The 24,814-nt window shown below is 37.3% G+C and overlaps 1 protein-coding gene across 2 annotated transcripts; it reads left to right on the top strand.

Annotated features, from left to right (window-relative positions):
- Nucleotides 1-5: 5 nt before the first annotated feature.
- LOC112048434 (uncharacterized) lies at nt 6-24,605 on the top strand. Of its 2 annotated transcripts, none has more exons than XM_024085958.2 (17): nt 6-500; nt 584-843; nt 1,492-1,702; nt 3,059-3,267; nt 3,661-3,768; nt 4,377-4,586; nt 7,667-7,846; nt 8,579-8,693; nt 9,155-9,386; nt 9,865-9,985; nt 10,340-10,494; nt 11,242-11,420; nt 12,215-12,323; nt 15,989-16,312; nt 17,203-17,379; nt 17,962-18,104; nt 19,560-24,605. In XM_024085958.2, the coding sequence occupies exons 1-17, from the start codon at nt 447-449 to the stop codon at nt 19,677-19,679; spliced, it is 2,907 nt and encodes a 968-aa protein (XP_023941726.2). In that variant the 5' UTR covers nt 6-446; the 3' UTR covers nt 19,680-24,605. The 2 variants fall into 2 exon arrangements, with proteins under 2 accessions (XP_023941726.2, XP_052737802.1); XM_052881842.1 differs by having other exon boundaries at nt 7-500; nt 17,962-18,086.
- The last annotated feature ends 209 nt before the right edge of the window (nt 24,606-24,814 follow it).

Here is a 24,814-nt window from a genome sequence, read left to right as displayed (position 1 = left end):
TACCCAGATGTGGGTAAAATTGAATCCTTTGTGAAAAGTTTGCAGAAGTCTAGACTTAGAGTACTAAAAAAGTTAAAATACTCACATATGGTTAAATGTCAGGCAATTATTAAAAATTTGTAGGCCTGAGAAAGTAACATTAATTACCCGTAGCTTAGTGATTATTTACTCTTTGATCAGTTACGAAATAATCGAATAGTGGTTTTCTTCACGTTTCAAGATAGTTCTGGGGAAATTTTAGTTTACAACATAACAACTCCAATTTTTGTTTTTATTTTGATTTCGATCGAGATTCGAACACGGAAGTCGCTTTTCTCGTTGTCGGTTGTTGAAACTCGCATCTCGGATAGCATTGCGAAACATGTCCTATTACCGTTTAGAAGTTATCGAAAATTGAACAAATTATGGTGAAAAATATAACCGATCCGTGATACGGGGAGTGAAACATGGCTACGCGAGGAGAAAAAACGAATGGAAATGGCGAGGAGCAGATCGTTGAGGTAAATCGATTTGGCCTACTTTCCGTTGACAGTTAGTTAAACTTGACCCGTGTCGTGTGGATCGATGATTATGGGGTTTACAGACGTTGGCCGAGGTGTTCCGGTGCTTCATCTGTATGGAGAAGCTGGTGGATGCGCACCTCTGTCCTCACTGCTCGAAGCTCTGCTGTTACGCCTGCGTGCGCCGATGGCTCACGGAGCAGCGCTCCCAGTGCCCGCACTGCCGCGCAGCCCTGCACCTCCATGAGCTGGTGAACTGCCGCTGGGTCGAGGAAGTCACGCAGCAAATCGAAACCATGCAACAGACCAATTCTCTTTGTCTGAGAGAAAACTTTCGGGACAGGTAAATATTACACAAAGCATTTAAATTCTTTGTTCACTCAAAACAAAATTATTATGAGGTAATATGAAATAACTAAATCATATGCTGTTTAGAGCCATAAATATTTATAGCCATACACTCTTGCTATATTTATTGTTTTTCAAAAGATTTTAATATAAATTGTGGTTCCCATTTTATTCTATTACAGCTACTAAACTTTAAGTTTGTGTACTGTGTGTAGGTAATGCAACAGGTAGGATTTGTACCAAAATTCCATTTAGCACAAAAATCTTGTTAAAACTATTAGAGGTTCTTGATTATAAGAGTTTTATATGTGAAATGATATTTTATTCAATAAAGAATGACATCTTTGTATATTGATATTGATGATGAATATTGATAATATGATAAATTCATCTTGATAGACATTTTGTTTTCCTGTTAATCCATTTTCAGTATTTTAAAGATTTTTGTACAGTCTTAAGGCTTAACTAAGCTTTGTGTGGTGCAGCACTAATAATAATGTAAATTAATTTAACTAAGGCAGAAGAAAAAACCGATTCCATGTCCATTCCAAAGGTGCTGGCAACAGGAAGTATCTAAAGTAATAAAAAAAAAGCATAATAAATTTTAATATTTTTTCTGCTTATGGTATAAACATATTGTTAGATGTCCAACTCATCAAGAGAAGTTGACGGTCTACTGCTGGACGTGTCGGCGCTGCATCTGCCACCAGTGCGCTCTGTGGGGCGGCACACACTCCGGCCACAACTTCAAGCCTCTGGAGGAGGTGTACGATCAGCATGTGAGCCAGATTCGGGAGGAGGTCTCACAGTTGAGGCGACGGCTTATGGAGCTCATAAGTCTTGTACAAGATGTGGTGAGATTTTGTACACTCTTATTATGCTACAATTGTCTTGATGAATACTGTTTACCTACAAAAAAATTATAAATGAAGGTAGAAAACCTATGTCATTTCATAACTTATTTATTTTAAATTATGTATTGTTTGTTTATAAAGTGTTATATAAAATATATTAACCATATCTAATTGTTCTAAGCTTATTAATCAAATTTATTTTCATTAATATAAGAACAAGTTAATTATATGTATGTAATTAAGTAACAGACTCCTTTGGACTTAGTTTTGAATCCCTTTGAATGGTGAGATTTAATTCAAACTTTGCAGGCTTATCATGGATCAAGGGCAATACAATATTTCCAAAAAAAGAAAATTAATTTCATTCTACTAAAGCATGGGGTGCTCATTATCGTTGCTGTAAATATATTTAAAAAGTTCAGGCGTCTAGTTATTCAACTTAATAATAAAAAACCTTAAATTACATATATAAAATTAATGAACCTACTTAATTTAAAAAGTAAATGAAGCTAGTTACAGTGTGAAAACTCTGAAAAATCAGATGGTTTGGGTGGAATGGTCCATAGTTAGGACAGATCACATGTCTGGCCTCGTCAGACCTCGCCTTTATAAATATAAAAGTCAGATAGATGATAGTTATTTCTATGACTGTCATTATGGAAATAATTAAATTCTATTCTGATGATGGTTATTGTATCCACATAGCAATGTGTTTGTATATATTTTTTTAATAGTGATTATGTTAAAAGGGACATTTTCCTGTTTCTACATATAAAGAAATACAACTAATTATGCTTGCTGTTATACATGACTGTGTTTGTCATATGCTTGCAATTTAGGTATTTTAATTATTTGAAATTTATTTATTTATGTTAATTAGCAAGTTCTCAGCAGCTTTGATAAAAAAAACTATTGTACCCATACAAGCTTATACACAAGTAATGAGATTTAATTAAAGAAGAGGAGATCAGTAGTAGAGTTAATTGAATGTAATTTGAAAAGTCACAGTTTTTTGACTACCTCCGTGGCGCAGTGGTATGCCCGGTGGATTTACATGACTGAGGTCCTGAGTTCGATCTCCAGCTGGGCCGATTGAGGTTTTCTTAATTGGTCCAGTTCTGGCTGGTGTGAAGCTTCGGCCGTGGCTAGCTACAGCCCTACCGACAAAGACCGGTACCGGTACGATGTCGTGCAGAAACCGAAAAGGGTGTGGATTTTCATCCTCCACCTAACAAGTTAGCTTGCTTCCATCTTAGATTGCATCATCACTTACCCTCAGGTGAGATTGTAGTCAAGGGCTGACTTGTAAAGAATTAAAAAAAAAAAGTAAGCTAACAACGAAAGTTTATATTCCAGGAACGGAATGTAGAATCCGTGCGCGCGGCCAAGGACGAGCGCGTTCGGGAAATCCGAAACGCTGTGGAGCTCATGATCTCTCGCCTGGACTCCGCCTTGAAGGCCAAGCTGCTCACACTGATGGGCCAGAAGAACAGCCTCACCCAGGAGACGGAGCAACTGGACCATTTGCTGCAGGAAGTGGAACACCAGCTTCATACCAGCACTAGGTAATAACATCATCATCAGCCCATTTTGAGTGGCCATCTTAAGTTTTATTCTCTATTCACTAATTTGGCCTTTATTACCGACCTAAACATCAAATAAAATAACCACCGCATCTTACGTATTCTGTAAAGCAAGAAGCAAGTTAACAAAAATGTCAACAGGGAAATACCATCTACCTATTATATGTTATCCACGAAGAGTTGTCATTATGTACTAGATGACATTTTTTTTACATAGAATCTCAATTTTGATTAATTAGCAATCAATAAATAGTGAATCAGAAATCACGTGACTTAAGAATTACAACCAAATTGTTGACGTTTTCTTATTTTATGTATATTGTTAAGTTATATAATTTTTGTCAATTCAAATGAATGTATTTTTTCACTTTGCAGATCTGAACTGATAGCCAAAAGTGGTGAATTATCCAAAATGATTTACCAAGTGCGAAAGAAGCCGATGGCTAGTTTCGTGACTGCGCCCGTACCGGCTGATTTTCATAGGCAAGTATTCTATTTTATTATTTATTTATTTATTTATTTATTATTCTTATTCAAGCTATGCCATGAATTTTTCATGTTATAATAATTTTCATTTTATAATGCAAACCAGTTTGCCCAGTTTGGGGCGTAGCCTTAGTTGTCGAGTGAGACCGATTTTATTTTTTATTATATTAATAATAATAAACTTTGCAAATGTATTAATATTAATAATAATATTAATATGTTTGCAAAGTTTTATATAGCCTTTATTTTTTGGAAGGGAGGCTTGAGTGCTCACCTGTGACTCTTCCACTGCTAAAGTGGTAAAGACTAGGTAATAACAATTTCTGAGCATCGGAACAAGATAATGTACCACGCAATTTGTAGGACATTGTGGCTGTTAAGTTAACTATTAATTAAGCAACAGTAAAAAAAGCATCTGGTTAGTATCAGAATCAAGAGTTTTGGTAAATAAAATAGTTAAGCGTCATCAAGATGAAGCTACTCACGGGAAATTAACTTGATAGTAATCAATTGCAAAAATGTTCCACGGATCCTTGACTATAAGTCAAGACGCCTTATGAATGAAGTTGGTTCCGATTTAAACACTCGTATTTTTGATATGACAGTGAAATCGTCCCGAGCTACGACAGCAGCACGTTCCCGCTGGCCAACTTCACGCAGCTGCAGCACGCCGCGGCGCCCGTGTACTCCGCCGCGCTGCACGTCAACGGGCTGTGCTGGCGGCTCAAGGTGTACCCCGACGGCAACGGCGTCGTGCGCGGCAACTACCTGTCCGTGTTCCTCGAGCTCAGCGCCGGCCTGCCTGAGACATCCAAGTCAGTTATGCGCTCCTAGTATTTTTCTATCAAAGTATTTATGTATAAATCCAACTACTTAGCACTTGTGTTTGCTCCCCCAAATTTCGTGACGGCCCACCTGAAACCTCCAAATCAGTTATGCGCTACTAGTATTTTTCTATCATAATATTTATGTTTAAATCCAACTACTTAGCATTTGTGTTTGCTCCCTCGAATTTCGTGCCGGCCCACCTGAGTCCTCCAAGTCAGATATGCAATCCTAGTACTTTACTATAAATTATTATTATTTTTTTCATTAGGGGTAAGTCTATCAAACTTATCAGGTTTGTACAATTATCACAATATAATTATGTTTTAAATTAGGGGTAAGTTATAGGAGAACTATCAACTTTATTGAGCTGATAAGGTAAAAAGTACAACAAGCACACAGCGCTGACCTGCCTGAGATCTCCAACTCAGTTATGCAATAATAATACTTTTGTATGGCATCCTATACTTAAAATAATAGCTGTGGAGAAGTTTGGGTGTATATCAAAACTTCTTGAGTGTGTACATTTAACATGTGCTTAAAACAAAATTCCCCTGAGTTATTAGCGTCGGCCTGTCGGATAGCTTCAATTACAGTTATGCGCTCCTAGTACTTTGCTATCATCATAAATAATCATGTTTAAAATTATTATGTGCGCCAAAGTTTGCACTTTTTGAGTCCTAAAGTTCCTAAAGGTTATGAAAGTACACTCACTTTTATTAAACTCTTTCGAGTTTACGAATTGATTGTCATAAATAAGGAGTTTTTGATGCCACATCTGTTGATGCAGTTTAAGATGAGTGTTTGCCTAAAATATACGTAATTTGGATAAAGAGAATAAAAATACATATCATTTCAATATAAAAACTATCAGTTAGAATTTTAGGTTTCTTTCTTTGAACTTATAGCTACTAATTTTCGTCGAATTTTATAGAGAAAAAAATAACTAAAAGCCAAATAATTTCGTTAATTGCAAGCCTAAATACAGGGTAGGCAAGAGGTGAGTTGCGGCGTCGTTATCTAGCTGTAGTGGCAAATTCTGTGTGCAAGCATGTCCGTTTCTACTGAATTTTGACTTCTGTGTGCTGAACTCGCTGAAAATATCATTTTCAAAATATGCGCTCAATCTCATAATGGACCCTTCGCGACGAAGCCGCTTGCAATTACAGCGCGAATTGAAAGCCGCTCTTCCGGTCTGCACCCCTGGTATGAAATTTTCCCAAAGTAATGTTGTTTCTGACATACACTGCAGAGCAAAATGCACCTTATTGTGATTGTTATAAAGTTCATCCACATACATCTTATAGTGAAATATTTCATTTTAGTTTTATTTTTAAACTGTGGTACTGTCGCACTCTGTGTGTATTGTTGATCTGATGCTGATGCTTCTAATAAATGTAATCCTTAAGTAAACAATCACAAGGTCTATTTTACTCTAATGTTGCAGTGTTTGGGTGATACTTGTAAACGCCTTCTTACGACGATTGTGAATATGCAAATTTCATACTACGGGTAATGTGATCTCCTTTACAGTGCGCGTTGAATGCAGCTACAAATAAACGTTTAAAAAAACTCTTTGATTACGTCTAATATTTTAGACAGAATTTATAAAAAAAGGATAGTAATAACAGACACATAGCTTTCAACGCGTGCTGTGGGTACCTAAGGATGTCTGAAGTTTAATTTATTTATATTTTAATTTATTACCATCATTTTTGACTTGACTAGTGGTAAAAACATAGGGCGCGAACATAAACGGTGTCTAATTCCACACTAGGCAGGATTCCGTTGTCAATACTCATGTAAATATGTAGAAAGTTGCTAAAACAAGATAAAAGTCATAAATTAAAAGGTTTAAAGTTCTTGCGAACCCTTAAAATTACATTCCCATTGTGTAATAAAACAACAGCTATTGGTACACAAAGAAAGAAGGCATCAAAAGATAATCAATGGTGCTAACATGCGGCCGAAGACATATCTCTGGAAGAGAAATAGTCAAAATTTCAACCAGCGGCGGCGTAGTAGTCTCTTTTTTCCTAAAGCAATGAAAGCGATATTTCCGGTAGCGCCGTAATTTGTCGACTTTTGTCTATTTTCCTTCACGAGATATGTACGTACGTCGTTTGGTCGCATGTTAGGGCCTCGGGAAATGTAAAAGATAAGAAATTAGTCTGACAACAATTTTGGCAATGTAAGAGTTTTAATATTTGACTACGGAATTCTAAAAGGGCTTTACTATTAATTAATATTGTGATAGTACAATTCACTATTTTAAGATGAGAGTGTTTGAATTTAATCATACTTTTCTTAAAAAAAGGTTAACATTATATCTGGTTGTAGATAAATTGCTGAATTATAATCGCCAAATAATCTTTAACAAACATTTAAATTAAACGTTATGACGATGTTTCTGTAAAAAATCTGTCAAACTGTCTAATTTATTCGTTACTTTTAAAGATTATTTGACCATTAAAATACTTTTCAAGTTATCGGCTTAAAATGCTTCTGCTTAAATTGTATGAAAGTTTCTTCTGGCTGAAGCATTGTAGCAAATTCTGTGTAACTGTTTCATCAAAATAATATCACAAAACCATACATATCTTTCGATTGTCTAGACAAGTTTGTTAAGTAAAGCCTAGAAAGAATTTAGTTATCGCATAGATATAAGTATATTGTTTGTCTATAGAACAATGTTTTTTCGTGTCATATTGACTATAGATATATAGATAAATTGAGAAATTCCATTAGTGATTATGTCATTCATCTTTTTAAAGGTAATACCAGCGATTTACGATATATGTATATTGAGTTTTTAATTCAGTGATCGATATATTCGCTGATACGACAAAATAATTATATTTCAAAATGTGTAAAGTGTCATTTTAGTTTGACGATAAGTGTTGTACATATGTACAGTGTTTTATAGTCTTTTGTTTTAGCCGAAAACGATGTTCGTAAAAAAATCTAGGTTTTTTTTATAAACACTATAAAGTCACCATCCTCACTATGATCTGCTGGATATAATAAAACGGGATAATATTTAGAAAACATGCGTTTAACGTACAAACAGATACGAGTATCGAGTGGAGATGCTGCACCAAGTGTCTCGGGATCCGTCCAAGAACATCGTACGAGAGTTCGCTTCGGACTTTGAGGTGGGAGAATGTTGGGGCTACAACCGATTCTTCAGACTCGATCTACTGGCCAGCGAGGGATATCTCAACCCCGATACGGATACGCTTATATTGAGGTACGTTTATTTGCTGGCAATGCATAGTTTTTACACGAATTCGATCATTTCTACCGTACCAAAAACTTACAGGTCAATATTTGGGAAGAACTTTGCTACTTAACCTATGCACTAAGCTAACTAAGCTGCTATAGGCTTTAATTGTTTTAATTGTTAGTCCAAACGTCCAAGATTTTAGTGTTAGATGTATAAACCCTAACCCTAGGTGAAATATCTAACTAGTCTCATTGATAGAAGCCAGCAGCTAGTGTTAAATTGTTGGCGAAGTTACTTTTGGGTCATCTTCGTCAACCCAAAATGCCAGGTATAAGCAACTTTACACTTTTCTGTAAGCTTCTAGTCGTCCTAATTACTAAAGGTAACTAAGACGCCCAGAAGCTTACAGACAGGTGTAAAGTTACAAGGGTAAATAAATTGGGAGGTATTAGTATAACCCTGTGACACATTGAGCATGTTAAACCATTGGCCCTGTTTCTGATCTCACCCCAATCTTGTTAGTGTACCTTTCCAATCAACTGTAAATGCATCAAGCAGCAAGTTTTTTGACGGACGTACTTGTGAATTAAAATGTATCGCGCGTAGGTAAGGCCTAAAACAAAATTGGACGTGGCCATATATAGGATATTAGTTTTAGAATGTAGAAAGGAAAAGGTTCATCAAAGAAGTTCTTGTTTCTATTGCACAAGGTATTTAGTAAATGTTCACATCTTCAGTGCTTTTCTTCCTCACAAGGTTCCAAGTCCGGCCGCCGACATTCTACCAGCGATGTCGCGACCAACAGTGGTACATTAGCCAGCTGATTACCATGCAGAACCAACACGTCCTACAAATCAATGATCTCAAAGAGGTATTTATACAGATCTCACTATACTTACAAAAACTTAATACAATATCAGTGCTAACAATGATATCAATCAAATAAGTTGTGTAATCAGATTATCAATATATATATGCATATCATAATATATGGATGCGAATAGAAATTAGCCTTAAACAAGTTAGATTTTGTTCTTCGTTAGTATCTAAGAATTGGTCTATAACTATAGGACTCATAAGAAGGCTCAAGAGTCAGGTTGTGAAACCGGCCTTTATTCGTTTAATGCTCGAACCTTATGAATTTGCTAAATACATCGCAGCGCTTGACATCGGATATATCTCGCAACTCGTGCGTGCGTGCGTGCGTGAGTGCGTGCGTGCGTGCGTGCGTGCGTGCGTGCATGCGTGCGTGCGTGCATGCGTGCGTGAGTGCGAGCGTGCGTGCGAGCGTGCGTGCGCGTGTGTATGAATTTGGTAATAAATCCGTCGCAGCGCTTGACATTAGAAATGTCTCGCAACTCGATGGCTGCGACGCGCGTCTCGCCCAGCGGCTCGGTGACGTCACAAGGCAACGCGAGCGCCGACGCCGACAACCCGGCACAGAACAACCCCGTGGACGGCAACAGCATGGCCGACGCCATGTTGTACAGCAAGCAGTACGGCAAGTTCATGATGCCGCACAACATCGGCAACGTCGCCAGCCGCCAGATGCTGCCCAGTCCAGGTAACATGTACTTCTTTTTCTACTATAGTAAGTAGATATTGGGTGTCTGTACATGTATATTGATATTACCAATAATCGTGTTCGCAAAAAGTTCGATTTTTTGTTTGTAAGTTTTCCTGTTTGTTTGCGTAATTCGTTGGATGCTACGGTGTCACAGACAGACACACACATGTAGTGGTCAAACTTATGGTATCCCTCTTTCTGTGTAGTATTTATAAAATAAAAGCATTTCCTGACTTAGACTGCGTTTAAACGTCCCCACACACGAGATTCACGCTACAGCAACAAAACGCCGCCACCGACCTTTAGGTGGTTTAGGCTGGCGCATATATTCGTTTTCTATTAAATGTATGAAAACTACAGGAAATATGACTGTAGCGGAGTTTTGTGGTTGCGGCCAATGGCCCGTGTGCAGGAGCCCTTAGATCGCTTGCCATTAGTTTGCTGTGGCTATCCCTCAAGTAGTAGTGGTCGACAGGCGCGGCCGCACCGGAGGAGGCGTGCAACAGCGCCGTGTGCCGCTTCGGCGAGTACGTCGAGAGCTCCCGCTCCACTCAGCACGCTGTCGACAATGTCCCTCCTGTACCCTCCACTACCAGGTGAAACGTGTTTTTGAAATGGCACACATTTTAGAATTTAAACCAATCTACCTGTTTTTTCATAATATTTTATCGATATAGATAAACAGCTCAACTTTCTTATTCGCTCACAATTTTAATAAAACTGTTTGGTTTGTCATCCCACATCACTCTCCAAAGCTAGCCCGAAAGTAATTGTAAATTGTGGTAGTCGTACTAAGATCAATAGTAATTACAGACAGATAACATCCATCATCACGGAATCACGCAAATATTTCATAATTCTGCAGGGAATCGGACCCACGGTTTTGGATGCAGAGTAGGCGGAGTCACTATTTTTAAATTCACACATGCTTCAATATTTGTTATTGCAAGGTCCGCAAACCCGCTACAACAGCCGCAAGCCGACAGCTTGGCGCTGGTGAGTCTCCACACGCTGCTGAATGCGGCGGGCGGACCCGGCCTGGCGCGCGGCGCACGCGCGCGTACGCGCCCCGACAAGCAGCCCGCCGCCGACGCGCCGCTCACTGGTGAGTCGCACAAGCCGACAGCTTGGCGCTAGAGAGTCTCCACGCTGAATTACACTTCAAGAACCTGTTGCGATGCAGTTATGACTGAGGCTCTCATAGTTGGCGCTTTGTTTTTTATTTTTGAAGTTTTACTTCAGTCGTGGGATTTACATCACACTCGTTGTATTTTATTTTGAATGTGTTTATTGCTCGTGGTTCAATTTTAGAATCGCTTTGCTTGATTGGTATTCAATATGGCTTGTAGCATCATCATCATCATCATCATTATGCATTATTCCTTGTATTTATTTTCTCTTTTTTCGATTGGTTGTCTGGAAGAGATCGCTCATTAGCGATAAGGCCGCCAATTGTACATTAGTTTTTAAGTTAATTTCTTGCCTGTTATTATTATTTTTGGTGTACAATAAAGTATATTTCATTCATTCATTCATTCATTCATCATACCAGCTAATGGACGTCCACTGCAGGACATAAGCCTTTTGTAGGGACTTCCAAGCCGCCTGCATCCAGCGAAACCCTGCGGCTCGCTTGATGGCTTTAGTCCACCTGGTGGAGGGTCGACCAACACTGCGCTTTCTAGTGCGGGGTGGCTATTCAAGCACCTTGGGACCCCAACGTCCATCGGTTCTTCGAACTATGTGCCCCGCCTTTGCCACTTCAGCTTCGCGTCTCGTTGAGCTATGCCTGCTTATATTGCTTAACTAAGGTTATGACTGATATTCTTAAACAATACGTTTCAATATCCAGCGGTGGCTAGCACGCCAATGCCGGAGGTGTCGTCGGCCAACAGTCCCGCGGCGCTGTGCTCGTCGCTGTCGTCGCCGGAGCTGAACGTGTCGGGCGCGGAGACGCCGGCCGAGGCCACGCCCCCCACCACCGACCCGCACCCCGCGCAGCCCGCCTCCGAGTCCAGCAGCGATACTGGGGTAACTGGAATATTTATAAACATTATAGTAAAAACAAATAATATACATAAATAACTGGATGTGGCCCCAGCGATTACATCCCAGTCCGCGCAGCATAGCTGATGACACACCAAAAGGCCCCTAGGCCGAAAGGCCTTAGCCCCGAAAGGGGCTGGAAGAACATTACAGGGTAAGAAAGGTGCGTCTTACCAACATAACAGACAGCGCTAAAAGCTAACGTTTTTAGGAATAGAAGTAGCAAGGGGGCGTGGCCCGCGTACACCCGGGTGTGCGGAACATCGCAAGCGTGTCCACGCATGTACTAGCAGTCTTGTTTTGCTTACTGAATAAATAATATTCAACTCTAAAGTAAGGCTAACATATTTCTTTTTTCACTAAATATTAAACAGCCACGCCCCCCGGGTACTGGTTTCAATACAAAGAATTGGCACTTTATAAATCTAGTTACCTCTTATATCTGTGGTCTTACCCGGGCAAAGAGCATTGTGATCAGCGCCTGAGTCATATCCATGCCGCCCTCTCAACTGATGTCTCTTAACCAGAAAGTACTAGTAGCTTTTTATTTTTTTGGGGCCTCTCACCAACGGATCTAACCAGACCTAGGTGATTCCGATACTCAGCCCTCCTTCAGCTTATCAGTTCAACTTAACGACCCTAGCCGTATTAACGGCAGGCGTCAGATACCACATGAAGGGGTTACTTGCTTCGGTGTCGGATGCTAGCCTTTAAGTTCAAGGTCAAGGTCTTATGACCTTGGAAATTGTCGTAAATATATTTTTCTTATTTATTGGCAGGATTTAATGTTCAGCCAGTTGGAATACGCGTTTGTGGGTGACAACTCTCAAAACCAAATTGACGAAAACTCCAACGAGGAGAATGATGTTGACGAAGAGACTATGTCAGGTGAGTTACATATCAAGGGAAATTTTCCCATTACTGTGTTATGGATATTCCATTTTCACAACACGATTTGACTTTGGATGTAGTAGTGCGATGACAACACTAACTCATTTGTGTGTGTGTTGCTTGACAGATGTCAATTTACAAACATGTCTCTCTGTTGCTGGAGTTCCTTCAGCATCACCCTGACCTGACCTGACCATCTCCTTTGTATGAAATCTGATGGAGTTCAGTCAGATGTCCCAGTCCTTGTCAGTTATGAACAAGTAAAAAATCTGGCTTAGCGCTCAGTTAAAGTAAAAAGTGGGGAAAAATGGTTATGTTTAATGATTCTTTGTTAAAAATAGTAATAAAGACTAGTATCCTCATGCTTCCCTGCCAAGTTCCCCAACCCCCGCCCGTCCCACAGAGCCTTCCTCGGGCGCCGACAGCGGATGCTCGTGGTGCGCGCTGGCGGAGTCCCCGGGCTCGCTGTGCTCGGACGATGCGCCGCCCGCGCGCCGCCGCCGCCTGCGCGCGCGCCCCTACCGCCCGCGCCGCTACCCGCGTGCACTGCCACCGCACCCCTCCCCCGCACTCCACCGCCCATGATACATATACCAATTACCATCTAACATAAAATTACACGAGCGAGAATATTACCTAATAATACCTATTCTCACACCAACAAAAAAGTGCGTGTCAGCTCCGACGCACGAATGGAGTTTACTCTTTCAGATCGACTGTCTAAATAGGTGTATGTTATATACACCATGTACGCAGCATACACCCCCCCGCAGCATACACCATGTACGTCTTAATAGTGAAAGGTGCGCAACCGACGAGCAGCAGGCCGCGGCGTGCGCGGTGAAAGGTGCGCAGAATAGGTTGTGCACAAAAACGTAACGCTGTCATTCGTTCATCGAATTTTACTGCAAATTTTTTTTTCATACCGGGGGCTATAAATGAAAAATCGATTCTTAAGGAGTAAACTCCAAAAACAAAATAATCGGTCAATACAATAAAATAAAACATACAAAAATGTTACTTACATCTGTCATATTATTTTAATGACGCCAAAATATTACAGTGGGCGTCTGTGTCTGTATGTCTATGCACCGTTTACAGAGTTCGCTACGTCACAACTCACACTCTATAGATATTCTATTTACGGAAGACGGTTCGATAACACAACAGTAGCTGACATACTTGAGAGACTTGAAACCCGTTTACTGAAACTATACACAAATGACAATTTTTTAAACAAATTTCTGATTTCCTGACGCTCCTTCAGTTTCATATATTAAATACTAGCGGACGCCCGCGATTTTGTCCGCTTGAAATTTAGTTTTTCACAAATCCCTCGTGAACCATGAATTTTTCCGAGATGAAAAATACCCTATGTGTTAATCCAGAGTAAAACCTATTTCCATTCCAAATTTGAGCCAAATCAGTTTAGTAGTTGCGGCGTTAAAGAGTAACAAACATCCATACAAACTTTCGCGTTTATAATATTAGTAGGACGTATACGTACATATGTAGTATTACTACCCTTCTTCATTCTTTTATATGTATAGATTTAATACAAAATAAATTGGTTGCTTGTATGTTTGCTCAGTCATATTCTCGCTCGTGTAGGACATGTCCTGTCTCTTCATAGCATAGTCAACTCTCTCTCTTAATACAAATTCTTTGATTCCGTAACTCTACAATAGGGTAGTTTATTTATATCAGATTTAATATGAACAATATTAATTTCGTGAAGCACACGGAATAAGGGTTGAAATATATCGATAATAAACGTGTAGGATTTCATATAAAAGTTTAATTTAAAAATTATTATGAATTATTATTTAATTTTTTCAAACGTCAAACACGCTGTTGTCAATTTTGTGACGTCACGATGTTACTTGATGTCACTAATAAAAAATAAACGTCAAATTTATTCAAAATTATTAACTAATAATTTTATCAAACAATCCGTTTGGTAAGGTTTAGTATTAACGTGACGTCATGAAACAATTAAAATCATGCCCGACAGCGTTTTGGCGTTTGTCAAAAAAAATATTGAAAACTTGAAATTTTTATGATTTCACGTCTCAAAAAAAAAAATTTTTTTTTCAATCTAGTAGAACGCTTATGAACAATATAAGACGCTTTTTAAAAAGTGTCAACCAGCCTATTATCTTCTATTTTTTTTAATATTATTCGGGCGGTAGGGGGCGTGGCGTAAGCTTTTGTCTTTATTTCGTTTTTCATGTCTTCATAAATGATTGTTTTTAATTTTTTATGTTATGAAGAGACTCTAATTTGGGTAGTGCACTAGTATCAGTTAAATTAAAAAGTGTAGTTATTATGTAATTTGTAACATTTGACAAATCTGTATTTAAAAAAATCTAGGATTGCTTTTTAAAAAAATAAATTGAAATAAAATTATGATCAATTGAAAAACAATGAAGTGCTAATAAAATAAATTTATAGTATTCCTAAAAGTGCCTATTAGTAAATTATATAATAAATTGAAAAAAATAATGTAGTGCTGTTATTCTTTGTTATAAATTTATTTTTTAATGTAGTCAAAATAATAACAAGGAAATCAAAATATTGTATTTAAATAGAGACACATTAATACTAATATATAAGTTTTCTTATTTATTTTTTTCGTTAAGTTTAGAATTTTTCTTTCTGTTTGTTGTAATATTGATTATCTGCCCATTATTAGATAGATTATCTAACATCAGATCATAAATTTCTAGATATTATAATTTTATTTTTTAATAAAATACAATAACAAAATACACATGGTCATTTTAATTTATTACAACAGATATCATTGAATATTGGATACTGTATCGAGGTATTAAATATATTGATTTGTAAAATCTATATTTACGTTATAATTATCAGAAGATAAACTAAGTAAATGTCTAAGTTTTGAATAAAATTATCGAAGTTGAATTGAATTAAAGTAAAGAACCCATGCGTCATGCGTCAAGGACAAATCTCGGACAGCAATTGGTAACTGTTGGAGGTTGGTAACTACGAATCTGGAGTCACATATAGTTTATTTAATTGATATTATACATAATGATTATACATAAGGAAAAACTAGTATCTGTAACAAACCGAACCCTAAGTAGACAAAGAGGCTTTCTTACTAGCTACAACAAATTAAAACTCTTCCTATTTTGACAATATAAATAGGGATGTCGAAAGTTTTTTAAATTGTGTATATATTAAGAGATGCTAATAGCTAATAGTAAGGCAATTTTGTAGAAGTAACTGTGTATGTGCGATAACTACTTTTGGTGATGAGATATAAAGGAACTCATTGCGGCCTGCTGAAGATCACTTAGAATCAACTAGATCGCCCCATACTATATCATAAAAAAATACGTTTTTTATATTAATTGTGTTTAAATATGTAATTTAATTTGTGCGTATATCATAAAAAAATACGTATCATAATAAAAAAATGTCGTATTAAATGTAAGGAAACTAATAATGTATGATTTTTTTACGTTAAAAGATTTTTGTTTGATTTGGAAATTATCAGAACAGCCCGACGGCCGTCTTGTAAAAATCTTTGTTTTTTACGTATTTATTAGCCTATATTGACCTTATTTTCCCGTTATATCTAATCAATAATCAGTATATTCAAACCTAGTCGTTGTCCCAATTCTCGACAGGTGAAAATGACATTGAGGGCGCGTGCGACTCGAATCGGTCGAACGAAGAAGGGGACATTCTAAGTCGGCTCCTGTGCGCGGTGCACGGACGCGGCGTGACCCCCGCCGGCAGCGACGGGCCCGTGTCCCCCGCGCCGGGCCTCACCGGGCCTCCCGTGATCTCGTCCTACGCCTTCCACCACCAGCCTTCCATGCAGCAGGCGCCCAAGCCAGCGCGGCCCGACGACCCCCAGATGTCTACAGCTGCTCACACTGATATGTTGCTGCTGAATCTCATGCGCATCAACGGACTCACGCCGAAGTGCTGGAACGGCGGCAAGAACGGTGAGATCCTCCTTAATGTGTTACGTTTCCTATTACTGCAGGTACACAAGTCTGAGTGGCTTGATAACCCACAGCCATGGACAGCTTCTCAGATATTATATTGCAGCTGAATCTCATACGCTACAAGCACCTTTATATCTACAGACACAGTGCGTCACAGACAAGTAGCGTGGCAGACACCCACAGACACCGTCTGTTCACACTGCCCAGTAGGTAGCTAGAGACACTTAAAGTCCTTTTTAGGAAAGAAGTCCCCCAGACGCTAATGTCTTAATAGCGCTCATTGTCATTTGGTAATGGCGGTCTTATTGTCATTTGTGCGTAAGGCGCTGTCAATTTATTGTTCAGGTTTCATGAAAAGGACTCGACAAACGTGAACCGCACGCGGCACGGGTTTGTCAACGTCTGCGGGGCCGCGATAGATATAAATTATATAGAAGAATATTATTTTGTCTGTCACGGCACTGGTCTGGCACGTTATATGTCTTTAGATATAAACGGGCCCAAGTGTTTCTGGGAGTGATAATAACGGTGAGATTCTGATATGAGCGTTCTTGGATTCCCTATGTTGTCGTCATATCTGTGTCACCACCAGCACCCAATCTTGCACAGCTGTCTGATGTGTGGATTTATGGTAAACTAAATGACGTAATTTTTAATCCAATATGGTGGATCAGTTCAGTAGTAAATGTTTGTCTGAAAAGAGCCACTAACACTAGACTTTCCTGCTGCCACTATGTCCTGTCGGTAATAGAGTCATTATAAACAAACTTGTTTCAAAAGTCGTGTAACTTAAGTCTAGTTACAATAAACTTATTTATATTTAACCGTGAAGTCATAAGGCAGAATTAACCTCGTATTTTAAAAATGTTAATTTTCACCTGTCCTAGTACCAAAACGTAACTGGGCGACGTCATCACAAAGCGACCCCACAATGCAGCACACGAGCTGGGGCGGAGCGACCCCCCGCCCGCAGCGCAGCGCCCCCGCGCGCGGCCGCCGCTCCCAGCGCTCCCCGCGCAACCCGCCGCTGTCCCCCGGACAGCTGCAGAGGGACCCGGCACCAGGTCAGTGGGCGAACCTGATATTTTTAAATATTGGCTATGTTCTGGCTACGAATTTTTACGGTGATAACGGTTTTTACGGTCTTATGTTTTTAAATATTTCAAAAACTGTTTACAATAACTAAAGAAATAAGATAGAGTATTTTTTAATTGCTTTTTTAATTATTGATTAAAAATATTATTTTTTAATTATTACGTTTGTATATGCGGATGTCACGGAGACGCGTGGCGTTTGTTTTTTTACCGGCTTTAGCACGCTGCTTGTAAAGACTCATTCTGGTTCAGTTAGTTATGTGACCAGAGTGAGTCTTTACAAGCAACATACTGAAGTCGCTAAAACCCATTATCAAAAAAATCACGCGTCTCCGTGACAACCGCTTGTACAAACTTTTTTCATATTTCAAAATTTAATATATTTAAGACGCCATTTTTCTTGAATAAAATTGAAAATTACTGATGCGACGATTCGTGTCGTACTGACTCGAGAATGTATAACTTTTTGAATTTCGTATTTGGAGCGGCTACGACACTGTCTCCATCTGTATATTATTGATTAATCTGTGTTGTAAATAATAATCATTGCAGGCTCAGTCGGCTGGTCCAGCGCCCCCCGCGGCAGCTCGTCGATGCCGCTGGCGGGCCCCGGCGGGCCGCTGTTCGAGTGCTACTGGCCCTCCGCCTCCTCGCTCAGCGACACCGACGACGTCGAGGTCATTCTCGACTACAACGTAATTACTAACCTCTACTAATCCCATCGATCTCCTATTAAAAGTGGATGCACAATGGGCGACCAAAAAACGTCCCCACTCAATGAGTGCCAAACACAACATCTTAGCACTCAATTCAAATGGTCGCATTTGCAAATTCAACCATAAACTCAATTCTTAAGGTTGAATTTGCTCTGAAGTTGGATTTTATTGAATATTGGACTATATTTAAAGGCCTTTAGGTATAATTTTCTTTACCAATAATTCTGACGGCCAGTTTCTTTATCGCAAGTAACAGTCAAAGTAACGTCGAGGTCATTCTGGACTATAACGTAATTACTAACTTCTACTAATCCCATCGATGTCCTATTAAAAAGTGGATGCACAATCAGCGACCAAAAAAGGTCCCCACTCAATGAGTGCCAAACACAACTTCTTGGCACTCGATTCAAGTAGTCGCAAACCTTAAACTCAATTCTTAAGGTTGAATTTGCTCTGAATTTGGGATTTTATTGAATAATGGACTATATTTAAAGGCCTTTAGGTATACATTTCTTTACCAATATTTCTAAAGCTGTCAAAGAAATTTTTAAGTGAATTTTTCTACATGATTGTGCGTCCTTTTATTATAAGAGGTTAATGATTAATCCCCTGCCTCGCCAACCGCTACTGCGAGTAGCGGGTCTTATTCCCACGATTTCACGCCCACTTAACATCTGTTGCTCTTGGCTCGGGCATAATGGGCCTTGGGGTTAAATCCGCTACTGGTCATAACTCGTGAAATGAAATGAATTGAAATATATGATACTATGCATATGTACCGCATACTTACATTACTAACACGATTAACTCGCACGCGATTTTAAAGCCTAAAATGCGACGCACGTCATATCGTAAATACTTAATAACATATTATTGTCAACCAATAGCGCAGAACCGGAAATATCGCTCTCTTTGCGATAGAACGTAAGAAAGAACGATATTTCCAAAGTATCAACAAATAGGGTAGTTGACTCATATCAAATTTAATATAAACAGTATTCATTTCGTGTAGTACATGAAATATGGGTCCCAAATATATCGATATCGATTAATAAAAGCTAAGGATTTCATAGAAAACTTAATTTAAAAATTATGTATTTAATAAATTATTCCAAACGTGACTAACGATTCCCATTTGTGACGTCAAATTATTTGATATCACTATAGGAATAAACGTCAAAATAAAATTTAACTAATAATTTTGTCAAACACTCCGTTTGGTTAAGGTTTAGTGTTAACGTGACGTCATGAAACAGTTAAAATATAGACCATCAAGGTCGACAGCGTCTTTATTAATTTTTATGTATTTATTTATGTCTCAAAAAAATCATTAAAAAATTAAAGATCATTAAAAAAGAAGTGTCACCTAGCCTAATGACCTCTCTACAGATTTATTATAAGTATAGAAGATAAAAATATACTTCTATATTACAGGACACACTGTTCGATATGCTACTGAACAGCCTGACGTTAGATAACTCCAACGTGGCGGAGTGTGACGACGCGCCGCCCGTGCAGCCGTGGAGCCCGCCGCGCGACCCGCGCGCCGACTGACCGCAACCGCACCCGCAGCCGCAACCGCAACCGCAGCCGCAACCGCAACCGTCGTCATACCAGGCCGACTGCGACTTTCACAGCTACCGCGAATATCGGCATTGATTTTAATTTAGCGAATTAATATAATTATTTATTTTCATTATTGAAGTAAAATTTCTTTAAGGAATAAATTGGTGAATGCGTTACAAAAACTGTAATCGGGCGATCCGAACGCACTTTGAGAGGAAGAGCGAAAGATGTTTTATCTCAGTTGTGTAGTCTTTAAGTCATACTAGCTTTTTATCTGAATTTCTTGTTGCACTTCTCAGTTAGTTCCGCCTTTCGAACTGGCAGTGGTCGCCACAAACGTACAGTGGCGTGCACAAAGCTCTTATCAAGGGTAGGCACTGGACATACATACTACGGTTTTTTTTTAATTTATTTATTTAATATGTGCTTGTAAAGCGTCCGCAGCACTAGCACAATTTAGACAATCAATTGAACAATCTAGACACTAGTGACGTATTTTTGCAGAAAATGATTGAGTTTAATCGCGAGTATTTTACTTTTATCATAGTTTTGATATATGGATCAATTAAAAATATAAAAATTATGCATCTTCCGTGTTGTGACCCAATGAATTGTTACCTTTACTGCCTAGTGTTCCTTGCATAACATATGCGGTGTATTTTTTATGCTTTTCTTGCATGCCATATGCATGTTCGGTGCGAAGATGGAACACGATTATGATGATGATATCACGATTATGATGGCTGGTGAACGCATAGACATTTTGATTTTTTTTATTTGTATTTGTATTTGTTAGTCCTGTTTCACCATTTTCTGACAAGTGTCTGATTGCTAATTCACAAGTTTTTTTTTCTCTATCTATCTCATCTATACTTAGTTTTAAGTTTTAATGACTGAATATATTTTTTTTCCTCTTTCTAGTATTATAGGGGTAAAATTTGTAAGTTTCTGAGGTTGTAATCTTCGAATCTATTGGAAGTCGATTTTGAAAATTTTTTTACCAATAGAAAGCCACGTTATTTGTGAATAGGCTATATATCTCCAAATTCCCACGGGAACGGGAACTACGCGGATAAAATTGCGGGGCGTTGGCTAGTTTGAAGTAAGAAAGTGACAAATCTTACGTTTAGACTAACCGGCAATTATCAGTAAGTGGTGTAACCGGGGCATGTATTAATACTCGTCGAGATATTATAGCGTTGAGAGCATGAGACTTGGACACTGACTCGTTTTTTTTTGCTTGTACACTTCTATGTACACTATTAGACCTGCAGGCTTTGACATATAGAAAATTAAAATTCTATGTAACAAATGTCATCTGGTCCCTATTGGTAGATATCATACAATATATAGATGACATTTCTCCATTTATTTGATGTTTATTTTAATAGGTTGGTAATAAAGACCAAAATAGTGAACTGACCAGCTGGTGATTATTCAGCATGAACGTACGTACGTACGCATGTATGTGTGCGCTTTTACGTTAAAAAAGATTTTTTCAAAATAGTTAAATAATAGTTGTCATGAGATATTTCTGCATTACAAATACTGCTTGAGAAAGTACTTTTAGTATCTGAACGTCCTATTTGATCCGTATTTAATAAGTTCTTATTTAATTATATAAGATAAATATTCATCAAATGGAATGTCTATTTCATCGCTATGGCTATGGAATAGCTGTTATGGAGAACTAGCCCTAACTATTTGTATTGTAGTTGAAAGTCTACCGGAATTAATGTAATATTAATTAATTATTTGTGGGAAATTGTATGTAGGGATTTTGACATTTAATTTCATGTATTTGTAAATATGTCATATTAAAAATCATAGCTTGCTCCATATAACATGAAGCTAAGTCTATCTGAAAGTGGTTCTAAGTTTATCTGAAAGGAGGTTTTAACTAACGCAATAGTATAAATATTTGTTTCTGGTAGTTTACATAGAAGTCTGATTGTACTTTGAACATAATAATATAATCTGGTATAGTTAAATTATTTTTAACTGGTACCTTACATTGTGTTTAGGGATGTATTAAGATATTATTTTTAATCACTTTTTTTAGTTCATTCAAATCATACAAAGTATATACCCTACACTAGCACTGTGAAAGTGTTAAGGTGTCAGATAAAAACAATTTAAATATACGATGGTTTAAGTAAATAAAATGTTTTGGGCATTAAAATGTGTACTCAAAATTTGATCTCCGATATATTATTGTTAGTATATGGTCGTGACAGTAGAGATGTTAATTGTTTTCGCCTTCGTGGGCAGCGCTACATGTTTTAGAAATCGTTTAGACATGAGGGTCAGAACTGGAGTAGAGGACTATAGTTCACGCCGACGCTATGCATGATCCATGCAATTCCATGCAATGATCTATGGATCATTTTAACTTAGATTTAAATGTATTGCACACATTATTGACTTGAATTCTTACTTTACGTTGTTAAGTGCAATGATGTTAAATACTGTAAGATGTGTTAATATGGTCTATGGTCATGGAAAATGAGGCGTTCAAAAGAGGAAATTTCCACATCTCAATGTTAGTTGTGGTCAACAACGAACGTTATTTAAACAAATGATATCTAAATATCGTCTACAACGTCGAGTTGTGTGTTCAGGAAGTGTAAAAACTATATGTACATAAATAAATAATGGAATTAAAGACAAAATTGTGCATGTGTGCGCTCAGTTTTTGCGGTGATTTTGTAGGGATTTTGTAGGCACGTGTATTAACAAGTCGAGTGAGAAATATAAATTTCGAAAATGTTGAAAATCCTTTGATGAATTATGGGAACTATGATATTTCGTACAATTAATGACATAAATATTGCACTTAACCAAAAAGTTTAAAAATAACTCGTAACGTCAAATTATAAAAAACTTTGATTTGATCACTGACCCTAATATGTCTGAAGGTAGATTATTTGTCTATTAATATAAAATAACATAAATTTGATGTTTTAAGATCAGTAGAGAGGGCATTTGTATTATATGTGCGACACGATATGAGGACCGTTTTGCTTTTTGTGTGAATAATAAATTGAAAGTAACGTTTGACCTCTTTATTGTCATTAGTAACAGAGTGCGATGTAATATTTTATTCTATGAAGTAGATAAATTAACACGAATATTTAATATAAAAAAAAGTTAAATAAAAAAAATAAGTTAAGATACAAATTTAATATAGAAAAACTTTACTTGAGAAAACAGATAATGGTCGGAAAGGTGTGAAGGACATTTTGACAGCTCCAACATTCCAGAGCGCAAGCCAGACAGAGTGGCGCCGTAACGCGTTACGTTACGCGGATTACTCAAGAAGTTATCACAGTTGGCCCTGTTATTGTGTTACACATATAATGACACTCGTGTTATGTAATGTAGATAAAAAAAAATCCTATTCTCAGTTATTTTAAGTTGATTTATGATAATTAATTTAATGTAGTTAGACGATTAAATAATATTGATGTTATAAATGTTCGAATTCATATTGATGTCCGATTTTAAAAGCGCTTTTGAAGTATGCCTCTTGAACTAAAGGAATATCTATTTTTTGTTAGGTGTTCTAGGCTTCGTTCCAATTTCCAGTTTACAGGTGTTGAAATGAGACAGCTTAAAGTTTGCTTAATTGTAGCGATATTACTATTAAGTTAAGCATATACCGCGTCTGTGACTTTGTATATATAGTGAATTTTTATCTAACTACTCTAAATTCAAGAAATCTATCTTAATTTTTAAATATGCTTGTCAGGGATCCCTAGAACATTTTGTACACCTGATTACTAACAAACTAATTTTTCGTGAGTAGCTTAATTTCGATGAGACTATCAACTTTTGTACTTACGAAAATTCTTGATTCTGGTAGCTAACTGAGTTACCAGGAAACACCGTCGGAACGACATAATGTACCACACAATTTGTAGGATAATGTGGTTGTTAAATTGTATAACTATTAATTAATACAAGTTGGGATTTTTTTTACTGTTGATTAATTAATAGTTATACAACTTAACAGCTACAATGTCCTACAGATTACGTGGTAAATTATCTTGTTCCGAAGCTATAAAATTTTCATTTCCTGGTAACTCAGCTACCAGAATACAGATTTTTCGAAAAAAAAATACATTTTTAGGACTGATTTCTCTTTTTTTTAGTTGGTAATTGAAATTAAAATAAATATATCATAAAATCGGCCTGTCTGTCCAGACGCGGCCATACGTGACGTAGCGTTGATGTTTGAATGTTCAAAGTAATCTAAGTGCTTGAGCGCTAAGTGCTTTGTGTTTAAGGCTTCTTTTTGTGCTTTAGCTTAATGTATAATTAAATCAGTATAAAAATAAATAATAATAAAGTATAATTTATTATGTGAAAATATTGCCGAGGGCGTTGGTAATTTAGCGTTTGATTTAAACTAAAATGTTACAAAGCACCCCTGAGTTTAATTTATCTATATTATTTAATATGTGAGCTGTTTTTTTTCAAGTTAGTAAACAACTGGAATTATATTAAATGGTTAAAATTATCATCTTTGTTTTTTCATTTAATTTCATTTAAATATTTAAAGTTGATTTCGTCCCGTATTATTTGATAGTTTGATCAAATAATACGGGACGAATTCCATACTTTTTGTCTGTTTGTGTGTTTTTGTCTGTAAATTGGGGAATTAGAATTAAAATAAAATTTATTGACTACAACATTTATTTGTAAATGTGTCAATGCAATTCTACTAAGTTTAGCTTTATCCACATTATTAAATTTCTAGCGCCCTCTCGGAAAAGAAGCAAATGTTGGGTCAATATTTGGTATTGAAAAGTTACTTAATTGATATATAATATATGTATAATGAATATATTTTTGATTCTCGATTGTTGTATTGATGTCAATGAATGAATGTAATAAATGAATTGAAAAATCGTTATTGTTTGATTTCCTCAGTCACAATACACACTACACTACGTACTAAGACATCCTTAATGTTACGAGTTCCTCAAGTACAGGTGGTGTTAAGATTCATTATTTATATACTCAGAGGCACAACTATCCGCCCACTTGTTGGCGGATAAAAAGGAGACATTTGTTTAAAGTTCAGTTGTTTGTTAGGCAGCGTGAATGCTGTCACGCAC

The sequence above is a fragment of the Bicyclus anynana genome, chromosome 5 (genome assembly GCF_947172395.1).
Source record: "Bicyclus anynana chromosome 5, ilBicAnyn1.1, whole genome shotgun sequence".
NCBI classification, from domain to species: domain Eukaryota; kingdom Metazoa; phylum Arthropoda; class Insecta; order Lepidoptera; family Nymphalidae; genus Bicyclus; species Bicyclus anynana.
Note: the sequence above shows the minus strand (reverse complement) of the source record. Positions and strands in the feature narration are given on the sequence as shown.